Raw genomic sequence first — 27,116 nt, forward strand, 5'->3', positions numbered from 1 at the left:
TTCAATAATTTTTTTTTTTTAAATGATTTTCGTAAGTGGGACTTATGGAAGCTATGACTAATTACGGACCGATAGCCATGAAATTAGGTCATCAGATTTATGTCTATATGGAAGTTATTTGTGTTGAAATTTATGTGTATACCTACACTTTTAATGATCGTTAAAGTGTTTTTGGAAGCGGAATATATGGGAGCTATGACTAATTATGGACCGATCATCATAAAATTGGAGACATGATTTACGTCTATATAAAACTTATTTGGACCATAATTTGTATATATATCTATATTAATTAAACATTTATGACGGATAAAGTCCAATTTCGGAAGGAAATTTGTATGTGGGCTAGGTGAAATAAATGACCGATTTCAGCCACTTTCAAAAAATTATATGCACCAAATTTTTATCGAAATATCTTCAAAATTGCGACCAGTACTTAGCGCACAAGTTTTGCTTGGACATCCAGTCAGCCAGTCAGACGGACGGACATCAGAAAGTGATTCTGAGTCGATCGGTATACTTAATGGTGGGTGTTATGCTAATATTTTTGGGCATTACAAACATCTGTACTAACGCAATATACCCTTCCCACTATGGTAGTGTAGGGTATAAAAAACGGAAATAAAAACTTCCAAAGTCCTCTGTCACAGTACCTACACTGCGTGACAAATACAATTGCAGGCTCATACAAAAGCCAGACATACTACCTTCAGTTTAATGTGAAAATAAAGTTCTGTGTTTTTTGTTGTTCTTACTTTGCATATGCACAGATGAGTTAAATTTTTCACAGTTGGAAATGTTCACAAAAAAATTATAAAAATGTAAGAATGTAAAATGATAATAAAAAAAACCTACACAAAAACTTACCGACAACCTGCATTTGAGCATATGCGGTGGCTGTTGAAAATAATGGTGCATCGGCTGTTACTTCACAGGAAAAAGTTCCAGATAGACCAAAGTTCACATTGCGTATAACAACTTGGGTGGCATTCGAAACACTTTCCTATAGAGTTTAAACATAAAAATTATAATATGGAAGAGAAAAGAATGAAGAAAAACGTTATATTTTAAGATAAGTTAATATTTATTTTAGCGGTAAAATGAAAATTTAATATGTCAAGATGTGAGTTAAGAAAAAAACTTAAATTTCGTTAAGTAAGAGATAAATAACAAGTAAGAGTACTATATTCGGCCGTGCCGAATCTTAAATACCCTCCACCTAAATATGATGGTATAACAACTGAAATAATATAACAATTGTTAGAAAGACTAGTTTACGCAGAAGGTATTTTTTTCAAATATACAAAAAATTGTATCTAATTCAGCAATTTATAACTGAAATTCCTATTAGAACGTATGTAATTTAACAATTTATATACTTAATAATTAGTTAATAAGTTTGGATCAACATTTTTCCCTTTTAACCTCAAGTGAAGAAACAGAGTATAAAAAAGGGTATACAAATATATTTATACAAATTTCAAAATATTTGGTTGTGGGACTTATGTGGGAAATATTTTAACGTGATTTTTATGTATTTATATGAGAGCTGTGGCCAATTATGGACCAATACTCACAAATTTCAGTATTATGATTTTTGAATACAAATTACTGATCTGTGTACTATTTTGGTTTAACGTCCTATTATGGTCCTAAGTAGGCTATTAACAAGAGTGGACCTTATATGGGAGCTATGCCGAATTATGGACCAATATTTATAAAATCGTGTAGTACGATTCTTGGATACAAATTACTGATCGGTGTAAAATTTTGGTTCAGTATAGATTGTTTTGGATATTTGTGCAGGTTAATGTGTTTTCCTGAAGTGGTTCTTATATGGAGGCTATGACCAATTATGAGCCTATCATCATAAAATTTGGTACATCGATTTTTGTATATATTGAATAAATTTGTTTCGAATTTCAACCTGATAACTATATTTGTAAGAAATTTATGAGGATTTTAGTGATTTTCGGGAATGGACCTTATATGGGTTCTATGGTTAAATATGGACCGATATTCACAAAATGCAGAAGTACGATTACTGGATACAAATTACTGATCTGTGCGTAATCTCATTTTGATATCGATATGTTTTTAATATTTTTTAAGGTTAATATCTTTTTCGGAAATGGGCCTTATAGGGGAGCTATGACCAATTATCGGCCAATCTGCATAAAATTTGGTACAGTAATATCTATGTATATGAGTATTATTATCGTCGAATTTTAGCATGATAAAGATATTTATAAGAGATTTATGGGTACTTAACTAATTTTCGGAAGTGGACCTTATATGGGAGCTATGGTCAAATATGGACCGATATTCACAAAATCCTATAGTATGATTTCTAAGTAAAATTTTGTTTTGATATTGATATTTTTTAAAATATTTATGTAGGTTAATGTGTTTTTCGGAAGTTGTCCTTATATGGGAGCTATAACCAATTATCGGCAGATCTTCATAAAATTAGGTACAGCGATTTTGTTATATATGGGGACTATTTATGATGAATTTCAACTTAATACCGATATTTATAATACATTTATGCTTATTTAAGTGATTTTCGGAAATGAACTTTATATGGGGGCTACGGTCAAATATGGGCCGATCCACAAAAAATTTGGGGTTGTAATTTTTTTAAGCACGAAACTTATTTCTCCTGAATTTTGTGTGGATACTGCAATTTGCTAGGCATTTACAGACCATAGAACCATATTTCGGGAAGAAATTTGTATGGGGGCTAGGAGAAATCATGGACCGATTCTTATAAGTTTCGCCAGAGTTAGTCCCTTTAATATAAAAATAACGTGTGTACAATTTTATGGTATTATCTGCAATATATTTGCACAAATAACGAAAACTATGTTAAAATTATCAGGTTTTTTTTAGGTTGTCTCACATTTTGGTTCATAACTCTGGTTCCACTGAACCGATTTTGCTGATTTTCAATACCAAACTGCTTAGGAGAACAGTAAATATTTTTTTGCAAGTCTACCAATTTTGTTTGGCTATTTTGGACGTGAGCGTGTTTTACACGGATCAATCGACTCAATCGACTTAGAATTTCATAAGGATCAATAATATATATACTTTGTTGGGTCTCAGATGAATATTTCTCAATGTTATACACGGAATGACAATCTTATATATACCCTCATTCACCACTTACGGTGGTGGAGGCATTGAATTTTTGAAAATTAAGAATAATTTAAAATTAAGGATATTTTGAAGCATTATACATGTAATGGTTTCTATAACATAAATGACATCTAAGTAGCTAATTGATAGCCAGAAACTAGATTCTGTGAAATGAGAGTAATTTTCTTAATTTTTTTTTTTCATTGACATTTATATCTCCTTTATTCTGTATTTTACACTATTGACACTTCAAAACGCTGAATTTACAACATGATGCCAACCAGCATCAGCATGATGGAGCAAATGTTTCACATTATTATCTAACGTAGACAAAATCGTCGTTTACAAGGTCTCAATATATAGTGAGCTTTCTGTGTATTGTCGGCACGATATCATCTAGGTGACAAAACTACGATAGCGTTCTCGTATCATAAACGATAGTATTTAGGGACTAAATTGCACCTTTCCTTATGATCGTTTTTTATGAAATTATGATATCCTAAATCAGTGATACAACAATTGTTTAAAAAATTTATACACACTTGTTATGCTCTTTTAAGAAGCATAACAAATTTCTCATTTTTTTTTCAGAAATTCATTAAGCATTGTTGTTGGTTAGTTGTTGGACGAAGCATAGCAAACACACGTGTTTCAATTACAATTGAACACAAAACAACAAAGTAAAAAATAACTAAAAAATTTGAGAGAATTTCGGTCGTATAATGTATACTAGGATCGCCTGTAGGCCGAAAGTCGACCACTTTTAAAACGCTTTTTACCACTTTTATTCAAAGAATTTTGAAATATTGTTTTATATTGTGCACATCTAGAGAAAAAAACCTTATAAACCATATATGTTTCATCAATATTGGTGGACAATAACATACTTAAAAGTGTACCACAAAAAAATGTGTGGCCTATTTATATATAAGATTCTTGCATTTCCTTAAAATTAAAATTACATTCTGGCAAAAAATCTAAATCTAAACTTTCTTTTTTTTGTTCTTATTTTAAGTGTTTGACATTATGTTTGCTGGATAGCTCTCTGACCAATACATCTTCATATTTATTTTTGAACATCACTGTTCTAAAGACTATCTCACAGTAATCAAATGTGAAAATATTATAGCTTAGACAAACACCAACACTCACAAATGGTGGGGAAAAATATTATTAGAAGTAAACATATTTTGTTTGCATCTTAAACATATTATGACTACGCGTATAGAAACTTAACATTTAATGGTTGTAAATAATAATAATATGTTTACCTATTTATCATTATTTAGTTGTCCGAACCAGTTGGTGAACCATATTCATATTAATAACATTTAATGGTTGTACATGAATATATAAACGTTTACAGTAACTAAAATATTGTTGAAATTAAATTAAAACAACAATTATATGTTTACTACAACAATATACATATAGTTACAACGAACATAGTTAGTTGTCGTAACCATGTTTTTTCTCTGCGTGTATTTGAAATTTTTTTTTTAAACTTGTGGTTTATTTATTTTCTTGAAAACGATATTACAATAAGCTTGTTTTCAATATTAAAATATGATATCATAAACACCCACATAATGTAATATCGTATTCGCTATCATATCCCTCTCTGGTTTATTGCGATGAAATGTTTTTATTAATTCTTATTTTACTCACATCAACTTTTATTCCGGGATAGTGAAAGACTTTTGTATTTGGATATTCGCCAGGTGTATAACGATAAAATTCCAACTGACCACGATAAAACTTTACCGAATACAACGGTGCTCCTTCTATTGTATAATGGCAGCGTAATGACACCGATTGGCTACGTCGAACAGCAGGTGGTTCAATATATAAATTTATGTCGCGTAATGCAGCCTGAGATAAATCTAAAAATACAAGTAATAATGAAAGAAAGAAGAACATTAAATTAAATGGAAACGTAAATAGCAAGAATATAAATAAGAAGTTTATTTTCCAATTTATAAATTATTTGTACATATGTATTTTGATTTCGATATAAAATAAAGGTTTGTAAAGATTAAGTCCTTTATTGTGATAAAATAAAGCCTTTTAAAGAATTAAATAAAACAACCAAACTTAATTTTGTTTAATTTTGTAAAAACAACACAAATTAACATTATTTATGGAACATGATTTCTATAAATTTTTCGACAAAATTTTCTAAACCCAATGTTGTAGGACGTTGTTAAAATTCAATATTCGCTTTAAGAACCTGGATTGTTTAAAGGTATATAATGTCCAATTCATTGTCGATATGTCACACAGAAAAAGTTTCATCAAAATTGTATATAAAATGTCAGTGAGTATAATCTGTAAAGCTTCTGGAAATTTGGAATTAGTGTTGCGATGCCGAATTGTTGTACCTGTTCGCTGTACGTACGCTGCTTCGATACTGACATTTGAGGGGGTTATATTAAGTTCAAAATATTGCTCTCACAATCAAAAAGTATATATAAATACGAAACAGTCTAAATAATAAAAACAAATTAGTAGCTCTGTAAGCTATTAAAACAAATATGTTTGTCCACAGGAAGCCATATTTATTTTAAAATATTTTCGTTTAGTATAACATTACTTAATATTTTATTACACTCTGAAATCTGCGTTAGGTAACGCTTATAATGAAAATCCTTTGCTTAAATAAAAAAATAAAACTTTTATTGAACCAAAAATTTATGAGTTTGACATGTTAACCGCATGGATAACAACATTGTCTAAAACATGCATACTAGACATGCCTTCAAAAAATAGATTTGCGTTGGATGGGTCTTATTTTGTTCATTAGTAGCTAAAACTATCTACTGCAAAATCTAAGTGCAATCGGATAAACAAAAGCCGTAACGGAAATCGATTGAAAGTTGTAAACAAAGTATACTCAATTTTTTAAAATTACTCTCTCAAATACGGGTACCTTGTGAATTCAACAACCTTGTAAGAGATGTAAACACATTAAAAGTCTCGAAATTTTAATTGACAACTATTGATTAAGTATTGCTCAATTCACGTTAATTCGTTAACACACATAATTTTATAATTTCTTTCAAAAATTTGAACCCATTTTCATTTTCAAAACACGTCAAATTTGATCAAACTAAAACATTTATTATTTTTGACATTTTATTCTTTCTGTGGTATAATTTAAACTATAAAACAGAGTTTCTATTTTTGGTATTAAAAACCAAATAAAATTCAAAGAAATGAAAATTTAAAACATTTTTATGAAACTCTGTGTGTCTGGTGAAAATTAAAAACTCACTCAAAATACAACTCATCTACATTTTAGTAACTAACAAATATTTAGACTTGGTACTTTTTCACTAACACATGTTTAGAGTTAGGTACTTCTGCCAAAGCGTCGGACTATTTGTTATACTTAGGTTTTAAAATTGGGTAAATATTGATACTTTTTCGATATCTCAAAAAAATTCCATATTTAAATAAAATTTTAAATATATCTAATCTTCTGGAGAAAATTCTATCAAGGCAGAACACAACGTACTTTTTCGCATTTTTTGACAAATTGTTTTTTTTTTTGGTATTTTTATAATATTTGGGTAGAAATCTTCTAGAAACAATCAAGTAAGCAACATTTTTTTAATTTCTTTAGTAAAGAAATGTGTTTTAAAAAGATTGGTGCTTAACAAAACGTACAACACAAGTATAAAATGAGAAAAATAGTATATTTAATTTCAATGTATAATTTGTTTATATGTATATTAGATCAGGATTAAAAACATTCATTCAAAATATTGTTGTTTACAAAAAACGTTCCTTTTAATTTCATTTGTAATAAAACGTACTTTTTTTACTTTATTTTTTAACAAAAGGTTATTTTTCCGATAAAAAATGATTTTATTGATAAAAAATGTAGGTGGCGAAATAAATAAATAAACTCAATTTCCCAAAAATTTTATATGATCTGCGACTCCTCATTTGTTGTGATTGGCCGCACTATGTGGCGTATGAGTAATAAAATTTTTCGTTGAACGCAAATTATATTAATCATCCGCCATACGACTTGTTCTATAACAATTTGTTTCAACATTTATTCAAGTTAAATTCTTATACTCAGATCAGCTGTTGTAATATTCTGATGTATTATTGACTCACTGTATTGCATGCAAGAGTTACGTAAACAACTACATATGTTCTACACATAAATGCAAGTAAAATATGCGTAAACTAGTACTTGTTTCTCAATATATAGTCAGAGAAAACTTGTATAACTTTGCTATTTTTCAATCGAAATTATTGTTTTATACCTTGATAGAAGGACTATTTTCTCTAGAAAATTATATTTATTTCAAATGTTTAGAAAATATTATCTAAATAGGGAATTTTTTTAAGATATCCAAAAAAGTATCATTATTTACCCAATTTTACAACTTTCAATCAATTTCCCATCCAAATAAATCTATTTTTTAAAGGCACGTCTAGTATGCATACATTTGTCCTATACGGTTTATGTTTTTTCCCATAGTTTCATCATAAAAATCATTGTATGAAAATGAAAAGAAAAAAAAAAGAAAACGTAAAACTTTACCGTAAAACTTTACCGTAAATCGATCAAACATCATATAGAGGCAATTTTTTTCGCTAGTTGCAGTTTTGACTGTCTATATCTAAAAAATGAAAATATTGTTATCGTCACATCATATATTACATACGCTCTCACAAATATCCATACATCACAATTTTTATTTTTTTGGTTGGTTATAAAAGTGACATGATTTTCAATGAATGTTTAATATTTATAAAAATATATATACATATAGTATGTATCTATGTAAATGTGTATAAAAAACAAAACACCACTGGTTGACAATCAGGAAATATTCATGCAAACCATAAAAAGCCAACAACAGTAAAAATAAAAGGGATTGCAAAAAACAGGAACAATATCTGTAACCATTACTATTATATATTCATAAAAATATATCTCTATGTATGTATGTGTGTAAATTTATACATATATGTGTATCTACATACATATATGTATGTATATTTTTTGTACTGATTCTATGATATAGAAAAATAGTAACCATAAATCCATTAAATTCGTTGCCACTTTTATAGGGATACTATACATTCATACAGATATACCTATACATATGTATCTATATGCAAGTGTACATTACGGTGACACTTTTTTTACATTTTTCGGATTTTAAATGCTCTCCGTCATCTAAAAACTAAATGCCATAAATTTTAGATCAATCGGGTAAAGTTTAAAGTTTGGACGAAGGACTATTGGGAGACCTTGGGAACATCGAAAATCCAAAAGAGTTTAAAAGGCGGACCACCCTAGTTTATATCCATTTGTATATTTCTATATGTTTGCATTTAAAGTTCTTGCATTTGTATGCATGTATTTTATTTTTAAATTGTGTAAATGACTGTATGTTTGTGAGGCCATATAAAAATGCAAGACACATTTACAATCACAAAAGAACCGAACAATGTGAGACTCATTCCGCTGTCATTTCTGGCTTATGGTTAAGGAAAATATTCAATTTAGTTTACCCTACATCAGAATATTGCAACAGCTGATCTGCGTACAAGAATTTAACTTCAAATTGTTTAAGAACAGGTCTTAAGGCGTATGATTAATATCATTTACGTTCAATGAAAAATATTATTCCTCATACGCCACATAGTGCGACCGATCACAACAAATGTAAATAAAAACGTATCTATATCCGCGATTGGCAGACATATACTACTACATTTTGCACTTGTATAAGTGTAAGAGCGAAAAAACAAGAAATGAGAAATAGTTGTACTCTCATCTTCACTACAAAACTTCAAATGTAGTAAATATTTTTTTTGTTTCTTTGCTCATATTTATTTATTTATGGGGAAAATAAATGTTAAAATTGATTTGTAATTTTTTTAAGAATATACATGTTAATTAACCAATTATTTGTCTAGCATTTATTGTGTGTGAAAAAATAATAATTTACAAGAAACTTCTAAAAAACCCATTTAAGCATCTAAAGGTGAGAGAAAAAACATTAAAAATAGTTTATAATTCTAAATACTACTTAATATGTAGTGTAGATGCTAAAACGGGTACAACAATAATATGAATTATCCACCTCTGCATTAACATTTATTCATAAACAAAAGCAAGAAACGAGCGACAATACAACCTTCTTCTGTGACAGCTCATATGAGACTGAATTGTGTTTTCTATGCGTGTGAGTAGTCTGTTTAATTTTAGTAACGGCCAAAATGCACTGTGTATAGGAGTTGCCGATCGTGGATCCATAATATAGATTCTATATATCCAGGAATTGTGAATTTCAATATCAAAGTAAGCAAAATACAATCGGAAAACGGTGTCTCTATTGACTTTTGCTGAACTTTTAACATATATTCGCCACAAATGTTGCAAAACATATTAAAATCTTTAATACAGCATCTCATCTCATCTTATGTATGTTTGTATGTATGTTCCCAATGAATGCGAAAACGACTGGACGGATTTTGAAAAAAGGCACGCTCCCAAAATTCAACTAAGGATCTTGGAGAGTCTTTTTCGGCAAAAAATTTCATAATACTATTGATACGCCGAAGTCACCGGGCTCATTGCCACGAAAGCAACCCCAAAATGATTGATCCAGCGCTCATATTTCATAGTTTGACATATGTACACGTTTAACAAATCATGTCAATGTGTGTCTATCTGACACCACCCGATTACTTTTAGTTTCATCAGACCAAGTAACATGTTTCCAATCTTCAATGGTGAAGCTTTCGTATGATTTAGCGAACCTTATGATCATTTGGCTTAAAAATATTTTTTTCATAATCGTTCTTGATTTAAGTCCGTTATCTTCGAATTGTTTTATCATTGACGTTGACTACATGGGCCTCTCTAAGCACTTAATTAATATAATTGACATGGAAACTGCAGTATTTGTGGCTCCTAAAACTATTAAGCGCCTTGCATTTCGACCATCAGCAGAAGGTAGCTTCGGTGGACGCCACCGATAGAAATTTTGTATTTTTTTTAGGAATAAATCGTTACGAAATGCAATTTTGTATATCTTCTAGGATGTTTGCCTTCAAAACGGAATTTATAGCTTTAGCAAAAGCACTTCAGAAAATTTATTGAAGTGCTTTATTTTGAGTTTTTTTTTAAATAAAGAAATTAAAATGATTTTTTTTTTAGTTTTGAAGACTCCAATCTTGCGGGTTATTTATGATCAATCATTTGTTACCAAATGTATAAATAAAAATCAAAATATTTTTATTATTATTACCCAACGTTTCGTTTGTTTGTTTGTTTCAAACTTCTTCAGGGGTTTTTCTTTTATAGCTAAATTGAAATTCTATTGTTTACTTTGTCAATTAACTTATTATTTAAAAAAAACTGGACTTCATAACAGAGAATTAGTAAATAAATAATCATTACAACACAAACATATACTCTAAGTCAAACTTAATATTAGTAACTTAATATTAGTATCAGTACAAAAAATTGGGTGGGAACGTCAATGACCAAATTCAATTGAAACTGCCTGGCGAAACAGTAAAATGCAAATCGATTGACACAGTAATGAACGACGAACAAGCCGTCAATTATCATACTGAATTTTTGGATTCATTGGAACCAGCTGAAATGCCACTAAATGTATTAGCATTGAAGGTTGCATCACTGACTTTGTCCGACACTGTATATTAAAATCGAGATCGAGATGCAATATCAAACATATGTTTTCTAAGTGGCAGCAACGCGGACCGGGTTCAGCTAGTAATATAATAAGAGCAGTTATGTTTCTAAAATTAAATTAAAGCAAACTTTTATTTTTGAGGCCAAATAGAAATATTTTAATTGTTTAAGAACAAATCGTTTTTTCTTATAATTAAAAAAAAAATCGGAGATATTTTTTCTTCACTCTAATCTAAAAAAATAAATCTCTAATTTAAGAGTAATCATGCATTCATTCGTATATTTTTTTTAATGCGTATAACATATCAACAATTTTGTAAAACTTCGAGTTAATTGCCAAATAGTTTAGCATATTTTCAGCGAATTTTCAATATGTTTATATAAATTAATTTACTGGTATGTTTTTATTGTAAATTGTGAACAAATTTTTGAATCCTTTTACCAAAAGTCAAACTTATAAGGATGCAACTGAAAATAGTAAATTTTCAACATCCTTGAGATATCACCAATACATCCTGGAATTTAGATCAACAAATTACACTGTAATTATGTATTTGATTGTGGTAACAAGAATATGTTTAATATACCATTCACATCATTGTAGCAATCATATATATGATTGTAGTAATTAAGTATGTTTGTGGTTGCAAGTTTAACGATGTAACACTTCACCATATTGTGATTTTGCGCGCAATAAGACAAATTATTAATTTGAAAAGTTTCTGCATAATATGTACAAACTGGCAAATTTTGTGAGTTTCCTCATATAGCGTTTTAAATTAAATTATTTATTATAATTTACCAATAAGCAAATAAATATTTCATATACATTTTAGACTAATACAGCAATTTCAAAGTTTGTCAGCATCCAATTTTTTTTTATTAATTCTTCAAATTATACCCTCTGACATACTCAACTTCCATACTACATGCACATACATTGCCGGGTGGGATAGATGAATGGTAGTCTGTATTAACCAGCGGGTTTATGGGTTACAAACATATAAAGTGTTTGAGGTCATGTTGCCTTTAATATGAAATGAACGGAAAAAATAATGTAAAAAAACCATACAAGAGTATGTATGCAGATTAAACGGACGAATATATATAAGTGTGTGTGGCAAATAAAATATGTATGTTTGTAAAGGAAAACTGTATATACCAACAACAATCACTTTTAATTCTAGGATTATGTTCACAGTCCTCCAAACACACGCACAGACCTACTACTTTATTGTATTTATACAAATGTGTAGATGTAGTTATATTCATACTCATTGAGTTCTTGTGTTTATATGTATGTGTGTTTGCATTAAGATGGCCCTAATTTTTCAGTTTTTCGATTATTTATGATCCCTAGTCTAAAATAGATCTCCGTCATCTAAAAACAAGTTTTTGTTCAAAGTAGCAATACACAGTACAAAATTTTTCAGTTCATTTCTTTGATTCTCAATTCTGACAATTGCACGTGAAAGTAGCCTCAAAAAAAAGAACTTCTGCATCGTCAGTTTTGTCAACTGTATTAATAATTTAGTGGCCATACGAAAGGTGCATTTTGATCACTTTTTCTATATTTTAACACAGTTTATCTCGGCATACCGTACGCTTTTGTGTCTGAAGCAAAGTTGTAGATATTGAATAGGAGAAAACAAAAGCGCAACATACCTACCCGAAAAAAGTGCATCCATTGCCTTAAAAATCTCAAAAAATGCCCATTTTTTTAAATTGTTTACAAATTTTATATTGTTTTATATTGCTATTGGTAAGCTGTGTAAATGTAAAAATTTGCAGGTATCCATAACCCATTATAATGTGATACCAAAAAAACTCATAAAATTTCATGCATATTCTTACGTAGTAAATGTTCAAAATATGTTTTTTAATAAAACTTCAAAAAAAAAAATGTTTCCAATAAAATTTTAACAGTTATGGTATTGTGGGTTAGCGTTTGAAATTTTTTGTTCACATATTTTGTTAAATATATTGAGTCATATTTCACATATTTTATTAATGATTATAATCACAGATTTTAAAGTTTTTTGCTAGAAAGCCGATTCTCATCAAAACAGGTTGGCTGAATTCCAAAATGTATGTATGCAATGCAGTCATATCTTTCTCAAGACAAAGCATGCAAACGAGTAGTTAAAATTTAAAAAAAAAAACTTATCATGCTGCCTGTTTTTACTTTTTCATACATTTTGCGATATGAAACATTATCAAAGTTTACACGGTTGCGTTAAGAATCGCTCGACTTTTTAAGGTTACATTGCATACATAAATTTTGGAATTCACCCGTTATATCATAAAATCCAATTGAGGATATCTAAGTTTTCTCTAAATATGAAACATTGCACAATCAAAACCATATATAAAATTCAGAATGGGACCGTAAAATATAGGGATGCATTTGAAAAAAATTACGTACACATCTACGTTTTTGTGTATATTTTTTATAATTAATTCTTCGAGTTTTATAAGCTTATTCGTACTTGTGTGAAAATTTTAAATATGTTTTTTCTTAAGAATGGTGTGTTTGTTCCAATCATTTGATATATTATAAGGACTGAGATCGAAAAAACTTATAAGTCAATTATTTGATTTTTTTATGTTTAATGTCAATTATGTGCATTTGTTGTTAATCTGATTAAAATGAGTGACGAGAAAAAAGTTCGTACTAAAATTATTAAATATTTTCAACAAAACCCAACTTGGTCCTACAAAAAATTGGCCAAACAAGCAAAGGGCTGCCGTCAAACTGATTCCAATGTTATTAAGCATCACATCCAGTATGAAAGCAGTCCGGTACTCGAACTATTTGGTACAAAATGTTAAAGCCAATGCAGTTTTAAAAACAAACAAGAAAACCATTCTGGAAAATTTGTATGTTGCTGATGCTCGAGGGAATGTTATAAAATAGTTTAGGATCCAAAAGCAGAAAATGTTCCCAAAAAGTTCTTGATGTGGCAAGCAATATGCAGTTGCGGCAAAAAAAAACAAGCATTTGTTACAAAGAGTGAATAAATACCGAAATTTATATCAAGGAATGTTTTCAAAAGAGGATGCTTCCATTCATAAGAGGATGCTTCTTCATGTGTCCACTTATTTTTGACCTGATTTTTAAGACCTTGCTTTTCTTAAAAGAAAATTGAAGAGCACAAATAAGATGTCCAAAAGTGTGGTAGATTTTAAACGGAAATGGACTACCTATTCGAAAAAAGTGACAGAAAGCTCTATAAAAACCATAGTAGAAGGGTTTCCGGAAAAAGTTCAAAATTTCATCACTAGTGATAATCTCAGTCCTTAACACAGACACCTACACAAAGAAAACAGATTCGTAGTAGCAACCGAAGTTATTGCCAAGCTAATGTTTTTATCAGCAGAAAGCCAGTTAATAAAGAAGAATGTTCTAAAATTTTGTAGCCAAAACTGTAAGATTCGTTCACTAAGTCTACTATGAATCAGTTTTTTATGTGTATAATTTAACATATTGTAATACTATTTGTATCATTCATTAAAATGTTCATATGTACATTTTTTAATTTGTATCTAAAGTATTGGGTGTATGACTTAAAAATGCAGGATTTACAATAGATACCGTATGTTTTGAACGTTTTTTTTTCTTTACATCTTTAATTTGAAAAATAACGACCACTGAAGTATAACACTGAAAGCTACTCAAGCAGCAATTTTAAAATGTTTGCGAGCAGCAAGATTCATCCAATTGCAGGAAAATTGGGTACCATACGAATTGAAGTCGTGAATACTTAAAAGACGATTTTCCATGTGCGAAATGATGCTTGGACGCTATAAAAGAAAATCATTTTTGCACCGAACCATTACTTGCGATTAAAAATGTATACATTACGATAACCAGTATGTGATGCCCGGCCAAACAGCTGAATCGATAGCAACGCAAAAATCCATGGCACTATTTTAGTGAACCGTATTTGATGCGAGCAAAAGGATCCTATCTATTTTGAAAAATATTTACAATGAAGTGGTTGGAAAGGTTTGTTTCACCCGCTTTTTATTTCAGACCATGTCCTGTCCGACATGTCATAATCCCAATCCGGGTCGATTTTTTTCATGAAAAATCGCATATAGAAACGCATTCTACGGAAAATTATAAGAAATTTTCCCCAAGAAACCATAGGTATAAAATCAAATTCTATCTTGTGCATTTTGTATTTTATCTAATGATATTTTTCTAAATAGTTTTTTATTGGATAAAAGACGAAATGCGCAAGATAGGATTTGATTTTAGACTTATGGTTTCTTGAGGAAACTTGCTTAGAATTTTCCGTAGATTGTGTTTCTGCTATACGATTTTTTACTTTTTGCTCGTCCGTACAAATCGACCCGGCTGATATACATATATATTTTTTTAAATTTCGTAACATTGGTTTTTTTTTCTTATTAAATCTTTTAGAAATTCACAATAAGTATTAACAACTTAACTTAAATTTTAAATAAAGCTGTTACTGCCTCCGCAGAATCCAACAAATTGTATTCATCAATAAGATTAGTCAATTTAAAATTCCCTTGAGTGAAATGACAGTTAAGCCAAAGGATATTTCCATTTGAATAGAAAATAATAGTAAAAAGATATATAGACACTAGGACGGGTCTATTAAAAAATCGCCCAAGTGCCATGGAAAATCGTACTCTTGGGATCAAAATAAGAAACTTTTCCCAAGCGATCATACCACTAAAATGAATTTTGATTTTCCTTATTTTGACCGAAAGGTCAAATTTTGAAAAATCCCACTTTGACCCATTTATAGTGCCCCAATCGAGTCTAAATGTACGACTGACCACCATTAACTTTGGAGGGCCGACCCAGCCACGCTAGTGGGGTGTGCCCCATACAAAATTTAAAAAAAAATCACCATTTTTGTCACTTTACATAATGTATGTATTGTGTATATATTTTGTTTATAGAGCGTATGATAAATATAGATGTGATGTAGGTAATAAATAATATTAATCATACGTCTATGAGAATCAGCATAGCTTTATTTTTAAGATTTAGTTTAAATTTTAGACCAACATAACTTTTGCTCGCAATGAGCGAAATGATTAACACGAATAGTTTTGGCGTACTTAAGTAGCAGAGTATTCAATAAGCACAAAATGTCGTTCGTGTTATAATAAACAAATTTGGAAAAATATGCTTAGTCAAATTCTCCAAATTTGATTTTGGGGTCAAAATAAGGAACATAAGAATTCATTTTAGGGGTACGGTTCCTTGGGAAAAGTTTCTTATTTTGATACCTAGAATACAAATCAACCCGCCCTAATAGACAATCAAAGTAACTAATACCATATTTTCACGGAACCTATTATGTCATTAATTTATATTTTTGACATATTATTTTTTACTTATGATCTATTATTAAAACAAAAATATCCAAAATTTAAGAACATGGATTTAAATGTATTATCCCTTAAGACATTGTTTAAATTTATTATACATTTTCCTTCCTAAATTGATTGGAAATTACTACGCTCAGAACGGTCATGGTCAAACTCCGAATTTTTATTTGTTATTTTGAGATATCATTTGTTCAAGAACAATTTTTTGGTTGAATATGTTTTGTGCAAAAGAAAATGATTTTTAGGAAAATATATTGAAAGTAGGGTACATAAATCTTACTATGACAAACCAAATTGATTTTAAAATTTTTGACCAACTTGAAATTTTGTATGACCGTAAAGAATGTGCATACCATGTTTTAATGAATTTGGAACGGGTTTTTGCCGAACATTTTTGTTTCCTCCCAACTATTAAATATATACATTAGGGCGGGTCGATTTTAGGGCTGGTCGATCGTATAGCAGAAACTTTACCATTCTACGGAAAATTCTAAAATCAAATCCTATCTTGCGCATTTAGTTTTTTATCCAATGATATTTCAATACATATTTTTAATAGTTTTTTTTTTATTGGATAAAAAACGAAATGCGCAATATAGGATTTGATTTTAAACATATGGTTTCTTGAGGATACTTCTTTAGAATTTTCCGTAGATTGCGTTTCTGCTATACAATTTTTTACTTTTTGCTCGTCCATACAAATCGACCCGGCCTAATATACATAAATATATTTGTATACCCATCACTAGATGTAGTTCGACTGCCTGTCGGTTATGGGAACATTAGGGAATATACGGAAGGACATATGGGATGAAATTTGTGTCAAATATTCTTTGTTGATGAGCAGTTTTTGTTATTGAAAATGGGCAAAATCAGTAATGTACAACCAAACATATGGACATATAAGAGCCATACAAAATTTGCACATATTGTTCCTGTGGTAAAAGCACAAGCTGTGTTGAAATTGGAATGAATCAGTCCATGATTTTGTTTGGATCGGTTCATATTTGACCATAGCCTCCATGCACGCAGAGAAAAAGCATGGTTCGACATGGTTACGACAACTATACTATGTTCTTTGTAACAATATATTGTTGTAGTAAACATATAATTGTTGTTTTTATTTAATTTCAACAATATTTCAGTTACTTTTAACGTTTATATATTCATGTACAACCTTTAAATGTTATAAATATGAATATGTTTCACCTAATGGTTCGGACAACTAAATAATGATAAATAGGTAAACATATTATTATTATGTACAACCATTAAATGTTAAGTTTCTATACGTGTAGTCATAATATGTTTAAGATGTAAACAGAATATGTTTACTACAACTAAATAATGATAAATAGGCAAACATATTATATTATGTAGTCATAATATGTTTAAGATGCAAACAAAATATGTTTACTTTTAATAGTATTTTTCCCCACCATTTGTGAGTGTTGGTGTTTGTCTAAGCTGTTATATTTTTACGAGAAAATTTTGAGTGTATGCAATTCTCATTCGCTCTATAGTTCTATTTGTATATTATCTTTAAATTTCCTAGAGCGAATAAAAATTAATTTCAGTGAATTTATTAATAATATTTTAATTGGGAATTTAGTACCTTAAAACTGAAACCTATTAAAATTAAATTTTGTATTTTCAAAAATAAATTTTAGTAATAATATGATTACTTTGGATCATAATATGATTTCATTGGATCATAATATGATTTAATTGGGTCATATTATGTTTGATTTATATCATAATATGATTATTTCAGAACATATTATGATTGATTTGTATCATAATATGATTATTTCAAAACATATTATGATATTTTATGATAATAATAATGATCATAATATATTTTGGACAACAATAATAAATCTTATCAGAACATGATGCTCTTAGATTATGTTTACCACAACCATGTTTTTTTCTGCGTGTATAAAGTATTATAAATAATAAACGCCGAACCAAATTTGATTAAGATTGAATCATAATTGGTCATAGCTAGTAATTTTAATACAAAAATCAAACAGCTAGATTTTGGGAATATCGATCCATATTTGGTCACTATCCCCATATTAGATACACTTCCGAAAATCACTTAAATAAATAACCTCCTCAAATTTTGTTATCAGTTTTTAATTCGACAATAATATCTATGTACACAAAAATCGTCATGTATAATTCTTTAAATATCGGCCAATAATTTACCGTAGGTCACATATAATATGAATTTATCATACTACTAGATTTCATGACGATCATTCCAGAATCATCCATATCCTTTTCAAAAGATCCTCTTCCGAAAGTAATTATATCAATTATAAAACTCTGTATGATGGGTATATAACATTCGGCTCACCCGAATAAAACACTCTTACTTGTTTTATTTAGATATTTGTATACCACTGGGTAATGGTATATACTTATAACCAATTCAGCCCACATTTTCAGCAAAGTAAGGGCCACCCTAGTGTGTGTTATTGTATGTTTTGTATCTCACTCTGTTATGCCTTTGTATCACCGTACAAAAGCCTCTCGTGTAACGATGCGTTATGTAAAGGAGTATAAGAGCAAAATGACAAAAAAAAAAATAAAAGTAAAAAATTATATTGTGGGCTACAACTACAATAATAATAAAATGAAATTGAAAAAAATACGTCTTTCACAATTCTTGTGTAAAAATATTAAAATATTGCAGGCTTATATTCGTACTTACATTGTATAACTCATATTATGGTTGTGTATTGTTGGTAAAACTAAAGGACAGTTTTATTTTTCATTTAATTTACTTTATTTTACTTTACTTTATTTCACTTTTACCATTGATATTTCATAACAATGCCTTTTTAGCAAATTTTTATTAATTTTTATTTAAGGTTTACTTTAGTATTCAATAATTTATATTTACTATTTTATCTCTGTTTTTTTTTATCTACTCAAACTCTGTGTAATTTTATTTTTAGTACTTGGTTATGTTTTATATTAGATTTAAGATCTAGAATAGCTTTTAAGCTGAAATATTAAAGAGGTGTAGTATGAAATTCTTAATAATAAAACAGATATGTGGTTGTTACTTTCAGAGATTTTTCAATTGCCAGTCAATGATATAGAAATTTTTTGTTTTAGGATTGATTATATCGGATCGATTTCTGAAACATCTGCAATTTAGTTTCTCTTTTTAACAGGAGAAGAATTATGACCTTAATCCAAATCTAACAACAAAAGTTTACTCAAATAATCTCATAGAAACTTAACACGAGAGAGAATGAAAAACAAGAATCTCTATTTATATATAATCATCAGGACAAGATTATTTAAGCTTTTTGCTTGAAAATTAAGCTTTTGCATGAAAAAATCAATCTTTTTTCGATTTATTCTGAACGGACATCGAAATGACAAATGAATACCAAAGAATTCACGAAGCTAAAACATAAATTTCGAAGCTATATTTTAGATTTCTTTTTTTCCAAGGTTGTCTATCGATTCGAAACGGTTTAAGATAACGTCTGGCAACATTATTTTAATGATAATGGTAATTTCATTATGAATTGTATTAAATATTAATGAAAATTACAAAAATTAAAAATAAGTTTTATTATATTAAAACTGAATTATTAAAATAAAAAATTTGTATATTTTATTTTGGCCGTAAAGGTAATTGTAGTTATTATGTAAACGGTTCAGTTATATTTATACATTCACATTTTCAATTCTTAATTACAACGAAGTTAATTAGATTCAACTACTGATAAGAAAGTTAATTTCTGCACTCAAAAATTGTTTACATTAACTGATTGTAGTTTATTTATAAGTTAAACATTAATGAAAATCTAGTTATTTTTATAAAGAAATTAATATTTTTAACTTTTTATGCATGTTGTTCAAAACATAAACTACAGTTAATATTTGCTGTCATTTATTATCATTTAATTTTTAAAACAAATATTATTTTTCAGAATAAGCTTTTCGTTGGCTGTAAAAAAAACCTAAAATCAGTTATTTTACGTAACTCGTTAGTTATAAAAACAACATTAAAAAATAAATAAAAACTTTTTCATTCAAATGAAATGCTATTAATGAATTTTCTGTTGAATTTACCCACAAAATATTTTGATTGTGGGTAATTATTAATGAGGGAATGACATTTGTCCAGGATTATTTTATATAAATGGTATTTCACTAAATACAACAAAGTTTGTGTGAGATATCATCGACATTTTTTATTCTTTTGAAAGGCCGATCAATGCCATTATTTATATAATATCAATGCCATTATTTTATGACATATAAATCATGCTGAATTTGACTGATATTGGCTTTGAGACAGCCGTGGTTTGTGGCTTATTCACATTATAATTGAGACTTAAGGAAACCTCGCAAGAAAAAGTCTAGCGCTGTCAAATCGCACAATCACCTCTACTTGAGATGACCATGCCCTCAAATCTTTCCAAATGAATAAATCGCAGCCAATTCAACAGAAATAGCTTCAAAAATGTGGCCGCTGTCAACTGTGAAGACCCTTTATTTATTTATGTATCAAATTTTTTTACATAAAACTGAATTATTAAATTTTATTATTGTGTGAAAATTCCACAATGGAATTTCAATTGGCTCTGATTTTAAAATAATTTTTCTATTATTGAAGTTTTTTCGCTTTAACTGTACTTCATAGGTATAAAGTATGTAGTGATAATAAAAATTGTTTTTGAAGATGTTGGTTCATCTTTGTCTTCGCTTATACGGTATTATAATTGTGAAAGTATAACACCATTTCTGGTTAGATTATTTGTGCCCCTACCCACTAGAAGACATTTTTGTATGCAGGACTTAAATCTTGATAAAAAAAATAATATCATCACCAACATTTTCTATTCCCACTAACTTACAGCTGCTCATCTAAGCCAACACATACTCAAGTGTAGGCTGATGGTAAAATATATACAATTTTAAATATGTATAGTACATAGTTTTTTATGAAATACATATGTAAATACGTTCAATAGGATGAGTCGATTTTTTTGACATAAAATCGTCAAAGAATTTTAAGCAAATTTTCCCTAGAAATCATGGGTATAAATGGATTTTGACCTTGAGGAAATACAAAAAAAAATGTTGTACGTAGTGCAAGTGTTGAAACAGCGTTAATAAAATTAACAGAAACTTGGAGCAACTTTATAAATTAATGTAATTAAACAGAAAATTATTAGACATAAACTAGTTTTATATTTAAACTAGAAATGATTTCCACAAACTAAAAATTTCAAATAAATCCCTATCAATACTACACAAAACTAATTCGTCAACAAAGTTTTTTACACTACACAAATGGTTCCTCCCTATTACACATACATACATATGTATATTTTTTACATATACATTTAGTTTAGTCAAGTTGTATGGATAAGGAAAAAACTAATGGTTTTAATATTGCATGATAAAAGAATACAAAAAAATAAGAAAATAAATAATTGATAAAACGAGAAGAAAAATATAAAGTGGTAAAGTGGAAAATGAGGAACTTAAAGAGTTTTTTTTTAAATAGAGTTAATAAAAATAAAAGAAAAACATCCTTTGCAGCATTTAATGATAGTGTTGACAATGTGACCTTAAATTTAAAGATAATAGAAAAAATTTATGTATTTATTATGTACTTTTACATATTATATTACTAGCTTGACCCGATAAAAAAATAAATGAATATAATTAACACCGGAATTTCTTGAGCAGTAGTGAAAGGGAAGCAGTGTTGTTTCTTCAAGTTTTTCCAAAAAAATATCTTATTAAGACAAATGAGAAGTGAAAAGGAGATAATAAACTTAAAATTTCCGAGTTTACTAGGAATTTTTGAATTTAACACTTTTAAAGATTATTTAAAAAAATTTCAAATGCATTCGAAAATTTCATTTGCAACATGAATGCATTTCTTGAAAACAAATAATTATTAATATAATAATAATTATATTTTTAATGTATCCTAAATCTATGAACAAAAATAAAATACGTTATATTCTTAAAAAAAAAATTATTATATTTTAATAGAATTTTAAAATTGGTCGAGTTCATGGTACAATCAGTTACCAGGTACAATTATTAGAGAGAGTTTCCAATATTCACCCCTAAAACGTCAAACTATATATTTAATCACTTAACTTTTTTTAATTTGTTACCGCGATATTTTTTAAATTTGTTACGTCTTAACTGAAATTATACACACTTATTAAAAAAATATAGTTTTTCTTCAATTGTTAGTAAACTTTTGTAATAAAAATTTAAATTCAATTATTTCTTTTTGGCATTTCCTTTTTATATTTTTTAATTTTCTTTTGTTTGACGTTATAGGGAATGTATAATTGAGAACATACTTTCTAATAATTGTACCTTGCTAATTCTACAATGGTCGAGTTTGTTTAAAACAAGTAAGAGAGCTATATTCGGCTGTGCCGAATCTTATATATCCTTCACCAAATTATACTTTAAAATAAATTTTTTTTAAATATTTTTAGGTAAACAAAATTTATTTTTTTTTAATTGTTTTTCAAAATTTTTTTTTTCCAAATTGTTTCTTAATTTTTTTTAAAAAAAGTTTTTTTTTAAATTTTTTCAATTTTTTTTTAATTTTTTTTTTTTTTGGAAAAAAAATTTATGACAAAAAACATTTTTGATGAAAAAAAAATTGGGGTCAAAAAATTCATTTTCAAACTTCAGTGCCAAATTTTCAGGTTTTGACTATTACATCATGTGTCACAATAATTCGATCATCAAAATGCATACAAAAAAACATCATAGATGTTGCGTGTATAAATTTGTCTTCATTGTGCAAGCTTTTATATTAAATTGCATTACTTCATATCAAATATGTAAATGAACATACTGTATTTTCATATAAATAAAAATATATGTAAATGCATTATACTGCACCAAATTCAAATGGAGATAAATTTTTCAAGCTCCCTATAATTGTTTTTTCTTTTCAAGAATTTAAGAACAACATCCGTCGTCAACTCATTTCCAATTTTGGGGACCAATTTGACACAGTTCACAGTTTTTTAGTAAATAATGCTTGTATGGGCAGAATTTTGCTTAATCATTTCTCAGGAGCAGTCTAGTTATCATTTATAAATGTACGAGTGTGTATAAATGAAATATGAATGGGTATATTTTCAGGATCATAATACCTACAGTAATACTTTTACATTCACACAAATGCATCCACAGACATTAACTCAAAATAAATGAATTTATGAATAACATCCCAGCAGTTAAGCAAGTAGTCAATGTATCCCTTATACATATACAGTAATTGTCACTAATATCTAATCATTTGGAGTACTCCAATTTATTTGTAGTGCAGACTGAATTTGTAGTGCAGATTGAAGTCAATTAGTGAGTAATTCGTACAAACTGGTTTTTTATAAATTGTGTTGATATAATTCTCATACAGTTTATTTAAGTTATTACTTTAGTGTCCCTAAGTAACTTGTTTTGTACACCTTAAAAGTTGTTATGTTACCCACCAGAAGTAATTTATTGGAGAGTTGATGGAGGAAGGTTTGCTTACAAGCAATCGGTCATTGGACTGTCTATGAGATGTCTTTTTAACTGACTATTTGTGGTTAATTAGCAGCCGTAATTGATCAAGTAACCAGTTAGGTAGCTAGTAAGATAAGCTAGTGATTTTACCTATCCCTTAGATTGACAACTAGTTACATAAGTAAATACGTGGTTAGTTATTTTACCTTTGACCAATTTTGATTACAATGAAACTATCTGATAGCTGATCCAAAGTAGTCAACGCATTGGATTCAAGACTGATTCAAGAACTGATGGGTTACCATAGTTACAACAAGTCATCAGTATGTAGTACTCGTATAGAAATAACAATAAAACTGAAATGACTCATGCATTATGCGTTTTTCATTCTAGTGATGACAGTCAAAATGTGAAATTAAAATTTTATTATGAAACTGGAAAAAAGTAAACAGAGAATTCATGCAAACGTATAAACGTATACCTACATATGTAGTTCCTTTATAGTTATTCATACAAATCCATTTGAATAGAGGTATGTACAATGTTACATTCATGCCTGTGTAACCGTAAATGTGTCTGCATGTTGAATGCAACTATGATGAATGTGGAATAAGTACTTTCACATACGCACAATTGTTATACTAAGTATACATATGCATATATTTATTTTTTTCACACAGACATATCGCCCCCTTAATAAAACAATAGTATATGATTATTTTGCCATTTCGAAATACACTCAGGTCTCGTTTTATACGATAGATGCGTTCCAAAAAAATTCGCATAAAACGATACTCTAGCTTTATATAAAAACTAATGATTCGTTCCAAAATTCTGAAAAACCTCATAAATTGAGATTTTAATTAAAAAATTAGAACAAAATCGCATAAAAAGATTCAACAAAAATATATTTATTTAATTTACTTAAACAATAAAAACAAAATACGTTAAAAATATAATATTAATTCATTAATTACAGAAAAAGTGAAAATGGTCCAAGAAATTAAATAAAACAATTTTTCAGGAAATTCTGTAAATATGTATGATTAATCTGAATCACTGAATAATTATCTTCATAGTTTTGGAATTGGTTCAACGTCACTTTCATCACTAGATGATATAATCTTATTGTCATTATATGGTAAAATATCATTTTCATCACTTGCATTAATCTAGTGAATAAGGGACGACATCAAAGAATTTTTAGGGGCTTCAATTGTTGCTTTTCTTTCAAAATAATTTGTCATTAAACTTAGCGATTTTGGATTTTTAAATTGATTATGCAACTTTTGATATCCGGAAAATAGATTAGTCAGTCCGCGAGAAATCTTTAATAATCTTTCCGTATCTGAATTTGATTTTGTAAAAAACAAACTATAACGATTATACCAGTGATGCAAATTTGGTTTAATTTAAAAACGGTAATAAAGCTTTAAAAAACATCTAAAATTTCAAAATTATAAAAAAAAATTAATTTAAAAATCGCATAAATTTGAATCCGCATAAAAAAAATCCGCATAAAACGAGACCTGAGTGTAATTGAGTTTAAATTTTTTGTTTTAGTAGACATCTAGAACAAAAGCAATATTTCAATTGATCTTTTGACCCACTTTGTGGAAGTAGAATTTCACCAAATTTCGACCACATATAGAATCAGTTATGTAGATTCTTATTATACAATAAAAAAAAATAATGGTGTATATGCTTATACACTATTGTTTTATTGAGGGGACGATATATATGTTTAAATTAGGATGGCTCTCATTTTGTACCTTTGGTATTTTCGATGCTAAAAATGTTCTCTGTCGTACAAAAAACCAAATGCTGAACATTTGAGCAAAATCGGATAATGTTTAGAGGTTGCACATTTTATTTGAAGTAGCAAGTTTTGGTTCATAGCAGTTGTAGCAAATATTGAAAATTAAATTTTGAAAAAAATCCAATTAAAAAATTATTTTCAAAATAAATTCTTAATGGTTGTATTACGGGTTTGCGTGGAGTCCGATTTAAAATTGGCGGATTTCGAGAAAACTTAGTTTTTCGTCACAGTGTTTCATAAAAAAATTTCGCACCTTATTTTCTTATATTTATGGTATTGGGTTTCTAATTTTCAATTTTGTTATTTTAAATTTCTATGAAATTATTAGTCAGACAATTTCAGACCTTGGAAGCACCGAAAATCGAAAAAGTCCCACACAAGGGCAACCCTAATGTAAATATTGGACAAAATTGCCGTTATAATGTTTTTTCCAATTCCAAAGAAAGGAAAGAATTTATAAAAACAAAAAATACACCCTCAGTATTATTAACAATAAACTTTCACTATCAGTATTTCTTATGATGTTATTAAAAAATTGAACACAAAGCTAAAAAAGATAAACATCATACGACAAAATGTATTAGATTATGTTGTATAAAACTTACAAAGATTTTGTTCCATATCCACAACTCTTCAAAACTGCAGCACATATTTTAGGCATAGAACTAATATTTCTCTTTTTGCCATTGGAATACATGATCACGCCTCATTTATAGCATGATACAGTCTGTTTGGATCTCGATGTGTCAACTCCCGAATTACCTTTTACATTTACTATTTCCCATATATTTTTATATTGTTGAGTTAGGATGACTGCCACTGTATCAAATTAACACCCTTCATCAATTTCTATCTCTCTTTAGGGTCATGGTCTAGTTAAAATATCCATTGGTAGTAGTGAAGTTTTTCATGGGAATGAGGCAGTATCTTCTCCTTCTTATATAACATGTTCACTAAGGAAATTCGGCACATTCGCCAAAAAATTAGTTTTTCTCAAAATCGCAAAATTTAAATCGCAGGTACGGAAAAATTATAGGAGGTATTTTCATATTTTTTTTTCATAGTTTTATTCCCTTTTATGTTCTCAATAAATCCCAATGTGATCATTAAAAAATTCTGAAATTTGTTTAACAAAATTTTTAAAAATTGAAAATGGAGTTTTGAAACTGCCGTTAAAAAATATATTTGTTTTGGTCATACTTGGGAATAGGTTAACGGTATCCTACGAAGATAAAAACTCATATACAAGTAAATATGGATATATTTTAAGTAAAAATAAGCTTTTATTTTAATATTTCTCAAAATATGTTAATTTAATGACATGGCGATTTTTTAATAACTTTAACATTTTTTAATTAATTTTTATCTTTTATATGTCATTAGAACGACAATTATGTACACATTTCGATTCTTTTAAATTATATTGGAAAAGTAATTATTTAATTGAAAAATTTTTACAAAAACTGAAAAAATTGCGTTTTTTCCCCTTGTAAATCCACCTCAAAACTAAATCGCAAGTCGGCACGGGTTGCAATCAAGATAGAAAGA

General features: G+C 28.4%; 1 protein-coding gene across 1 annotated transcript in view; it reads right to left on the reverse strand.

Annotated features, from left to right (window-relative positions):
* The window catches only part of LOC135952292 (uncharacterized), a 223,505-nt gene that overhangs the window by 153,263 nt on the left and 43,126 nt on the right, over nt 1–27,116 (reverse strand). The window contains exons 2-3 of the mRNA XM_065502166.1: nt 4,810–5,024; nt 868–1,003 (exon numbers count right to left, since the gene is read on the reverse strand). Of these exons, the coding sequence (XP_065358238.1) occupies nt 868–1,003; nt 4,810–5,024 (351 nt within the window). The remainder of the gene's footprint in view (nt 1–867; nt 1,004–4,809; nt 5,025–27,116) is intronic.

Source organism: Calliphora vicina, chromosome 1 (assembly GCF_958450345.1).
Source record: "Calliphora vicina chromosome 1, idCalVici1.1, whole genome shotgun sequence".
Taxonomy (NCBI): Eukaryota; Metazoa; Arthropoda; class Insecta; order Diptera; family Calliphoridae; genus Calliphora; species Calliphora vicina.